The sequence below is a fragment of the Oxyura jamaicensis genome, chromosome Z, assembly GCF_011077185.1.
Source record: "Oxyura jamaicensis isolate SHBP4307 breed ruddy duck chromosome Z, BPBGC_Ojam_1.0, whole genome shotgun sequence".
In the NCBI taxonomy this organism is placed as follows: domain Eukaryota; kingdom Metazoa; phylum Chordata; class Aves; order Anseriformes; family Anatidae; genus Oxyura; species Oxyura jamaicensis.
In genome coordinates this window covers 15406768-15411320 of record NC_048926.1, presented here as the reverse complement: position 1 = coordinate 15411320, position 4553 = coordinate 15406768, and the positions used below count along the sequence as shown (strand labels likewise).

General features: G+C 45.8%; 1 protein-coding gene across 2 annotated transcripts in view; it reads right to left on the bottom strand.

Moving 5' to 3' along the window:
• The window catches only part of NNT (nicotinamide nucleotide transhydrogenase), a 44514-nt gene extending 41079 nt beyond the window's left edge, over positions 1-3435 (bottom strand). The window contains exons 1-2 of one of the 2 annotated variants that reach the window (XM_035310957.1): positions 3344-3435; positions 2319-2516 (exon numbers count right to left, since the gene is read on the bottom strand). In XM_035310957.1, coding sequence (XP_035166848.1) covers positions 2319-2469 — 151 coding nt within the window. In that variant the 5' untranslated portion in view covers positions 2470-2516; positions 3344-3435. The remainder of the gene's footprint in view (positions 1-2318; positions 2517-3343) is intronic. The other variant, XM_035310959.1, reaches the window with a different exon arrangement.
• Between the last annotated feature and the right edge of the window lie 1118 nt (positions 3436-4553).

The window sequence follows — 4553 nt, the reverse complement described above, 5'->3', positions numbered from 1 at the left end:
CACCTTTTCTTTTAAAGTTAAGAAATAATACAGAAAAACAAAATTGTTGTAGGCAAAAAAAAAAAAAAAAGAATGATAAAGAAGATTAAACAAACACCTGAGCCCTGCCCTTACATGAGAAGAGAGGAAAGAAGAGGTATACAGTTTATGAATAACATACAGATTAGATATAAAATTAATCATCAATGAACTGTTATAGGTTTAAAGTCCTGCAAGATTTAGAAAAAAAATATGAAAGAAGCATCAAAACTGGAAGAACATTACAAATTCCAAGGTAGAGGGGGTTGAAAGTCACATATCTGTCAACAAGCCAACCTGGATGCATAATAAGAAACTTCAGTTGGTCACTCCGTAAGCACCTATTAGCAGGGTCTTGGAAAGTTTTGCATCTTTTTCTGAAGAACCTGATGTTGGCAACTGGTTGACATAGTCTATTGGAATACTTGTTTATTCCTGTACGAAAATACCTATGATTTTAAGAAAGGGAAAAAATAGCAGCAACATAAACAGCTGTAAGAAACATATCCACCCTCCAAGTTTACTTTTCAATTGACTCCAAATCTCTTCACTGTGCAGGGAACTGTTATTCCTGTACCTAAGACATCCTGGACTAAATTAAAGCTTATTTGAGATCATGGAATTAATAACTACAGGCTTAAGAAGAAACACAGCACCACTAGTCTTTTTCCAAAACTTATTTTTCTTAATCTTACACTGATTTCACTGAGCATCACTTTAAGCAAACAATTGCCTAAAACTAAGAATAAAACATAGTTATTTTATACACTGTTGATTTTTGATTCAAAAGCACATAAGTAAATATACATAGGCAGCACTACTGTTACTGATTTGTCCCTCAATTACTGCTTTATCCTTGATTTGTCCTCTGCTGAATGACAAATCTCATGTTACCAAAACGAACCATAAGGTTCATTAAGCTGTCCAGCTTAATTATCAACCAGAAGACTAATGAAACTTAATAATTCGCAGTATTAAACAACTATATTGCATGAATATAAATACTACGCTCCCTTAAACAAAGCCTTCCACATGAGAGATTGGAAAGGACAGCACTGAATGCTTAAACATATTATGCTAACAAGATTTATCCCTTCCTGTGGAAAAGTTTATGAAAATCAATTCATAAAAGCAAGTAAAAAATATATACAGACATACAGATACAGTGATTTAAAAAAAAAAAAAAAAAAACGGAAGGGATCCTTCGGTTTCATGATCAAATTTGCAGTCAAAGCCAAACACAAGGATTGATTACAAAACCAAACAACAAGAGTACTTACCTGGGATATTTGAGAAAGAACTTTGAACCTAGTTACCTACATCCCAGGTTAACATGCTCAAACAAAGGATAATTTGCAATATCAAGACAGACAGATGTCTCTTTCATTCAGATAATAAATATGGGGGAAAAAAAAAATGGGAAAAAAGTCAGGATATCAAAACAATGTCCTGATCAGTTTTCACAGAACCCAGCTCCCTGGGCTGTCAGTCAAAGAAATTCAAAAAAGAAGATTCTGAAATTCAAATAAATTTCTCCATGCAGCTTTGGTAAAAAGTCATGTGATACAGTTATCAGGAGTTGTCAGAATAAACAAACAACGCTCTTCTCCCACCACATTTCTTCAGAATGCCCGAACACCATGTCATTGACTTGAAAGGACCCCAAAACACACCAGCCACTAATGCAGTTTGGCAGAAATTCCACACGGTAAAGGTGTTTCTAAGTTATATGTTACGTGCTATGTTTTTTCAGACATTTCTGTTCACAAACACTGCTGCTTTTCTAGACCTCCAAAAGATCTACTAATGTGGCACCTACCATGCATCACATGTACTCTTCCCCACACACACAAAGGATAACTACATCCAGATACGGTCATGCTTTCAGATACTCTCTTTGTGAGGGAAGTACTTTCCACTGCATGCACACAAAGCAAAATTCAGGGGGAAACTCAGGCTTTTAGCTAAGAAAAGCATTTAAGTACTACACTCAAGCAAAACAAGCGTCAGCAGGAGTTCTGACCACCTACCTGTAAAGAGTATTTAGATCCATGTTATTCATAACAAAGACAAATACCTACTGCATAAGCTCTGAAAACTAGCATAAAGTTGCTAGTTTATTATGTTTCATCAACTTCAATTGAGTAAAGTAAGCTACAGATATGATTTAAGTGTGTTCTGTTAAACACTGTAAAATAGACCATACAAGACTGCACTAGTCTATCTGAAAGAAAAAAAAAAAATCAAGCTATCTTTCACATTAAAATAAGAGATTATTTACAACAGTTTAATCAATTTACCTGGCTTTGGAGTTGCCTGAGACCAGAGAACCTGGTGGGTTCTAAACATTCGCATACATGGCATCTTTGCAGAATGCACCTTAGGTTGTAAGACATTGCCAAAAACAGGAGTGGAGCACCCACTAACAGCGATACGCAGGAGGCTCGTCATTTTGCCCAGACCTCCGAGCAGACTCCTTGCCACGTATGGAATCCCTGCTGTGCGTGTAAAAACAGAGCAACAATTATTAATGATATCAGACGGGAGGTATGTAAACTCGGCAGCCTGAGCCTATGTGACTGCCACCAGCCAGGCACGGGTCATTTCTCCCTACCTTTTCGCCCCAGCTAGAGGACGAAACCCCGTTTGTCAAAGCGGGGCAGCCGAGTGAAGCTATGAAATTAAACAAAGGAGAGAGAACCGTGGCTCCCCACGAGCAGCTCCAACACCCCGCAGCTCCCCTGGGGACCCGGGGGGCGACCCACGGCCCTGACAGGGCTCCCGTCGGGGGTCGGTGAGGGCACCCCGGGGGGCAGGCAGGGCAGGGTCGGGCGTCCCCCTCCTACAGGGGGCCAGCGGGGGAAAAGAGCTCCCCGCCCGACCGTGCGGAGGGAACGAGGCAGCAAGGTAAGGCAATGAGGTCCGGTCCGGTGCCGTCCCGCCGTGCCGGGGCTGGCAAGGCAGCGGCCCCGCCGCTATTTATAGCCCGCCGCCCCGCTGACCTTGGGCAGGCCGCTCGCCCCCGCCACAACGCCCGGCGGCCATGGCGCCCGGCGGAGCCGCGCTGCCTTCCCCGTCGCTTCCCCTTCCTCTCCCCGACCCCCTCAGCCGGGACCGGCGGCCGCCGTCCTCCCTTCCCTTCCCCGTCCTTTCCCTTCCCTCCCCGTCCTTTCCTTTCCCTCCCCGGCGGCCGCTCCGCCACCGCCCCCCCAGCACAACGCGGCTCCCGCGGCTCCCCACCGCGGGTAGGGCAGCGCAGGGCTGGCCCCCAGCTCTCACCCCGAGCCCCCTTCCCCCGGTTCCGCCCCGTCCCCGCCGCACCCACCGGCTGTGCCGCCGGCGCCGGCCCCGCCGCGGCACTGACCGACCTTGGGGCGAGGCGAGGCAGCGGGGCCGGGACGGGGGCGGAGCGGGGAGGGGGCGGGAGGGGGACGGGGGGGGGTCCCGGCCGCCGCCACCATGGCGGAAGGGGCGGCCCGCCGCGAGGGGAGCGGTGCGCGGCCGGGGGGGGGGGGAAGGGGAAAGCGGGGAAACGGAGGCCTCCGGTGCGGTGAACCGGTGAAAAGCACCGAGAGGGCGGCCGGGAGCCTCACGCTCGGCTGCCGGTGCGGAGGCTGTTGGCTCAATTTGTAACTGCAAGGTGTGGAATTAGGCTGCAGTTAATTTACGGCTGTGCGGCTCCGTGCAGAGCGCTCCCCCAGGCCGTCCCGTGGTGTCAGGCGGTGAATTACGGCTGGAAGTGAAGTTAAGCAATGAAAGCGTGAGGCTCCGAGAGTGGATAAGAGGATACGGAGCGCTGGTTGTTCAGGAGACAACCATTTTTAAATGCGTTTGTGAGAAGGCTTCAGCTCGGAGTTCAGCCCATGTGCGGCTGTGTCCTCTGTTTTTGGGGCCCCGAAAACGGGTGCAGCAACATACCTCATTAATATATTAAATATGAATTAAATGTATTAATATAAATTAATATCAATTATAAATACATTAATATAAAATATATTAATATGAATTAAACAATATAAATGTAATACTATATCTTTAATTATTAAAGTATATTCACTTTTAAAACACAGCAGCAGTCCCTCCCCCCTTCTTCTCCCCAGTTAGAAACATGTTGTCACCTTTAAAAAAAAAAGCTTGTGTTCTGAATGGTGATGAAGTTGCAGTTTGTGGTTTTCCAGCACCAAGCACTGCAGGTCTGTGCAGGATTGCTTCTGAATTAAGTTTCAGGCGGTTAGGTAATGTGCTTAGGAGAAAGCAGGTAACTCCTCTAATGGATATCTATAAGAGGTCATAACTGCACTTGTTGAAAGTTTTAATCCAGTAGGATATATCTTACCAGCTTGGATATGTCAGGTTTTCAGCTTGCTCTCAAGAGCTGAAGTAGCCAACTGCGGAACTTCAGTTCCTCAGGCCAGAACTTTGTGAGGAGAACTTTAGGCATTGTCTATAGCAGGTAATATTTGGGGATTGTGGTTTTTGGATTTAATCACCTGAAAATGCCTTTTTTTTTTTTTTTTTTTTTTGGTGTCTACGTT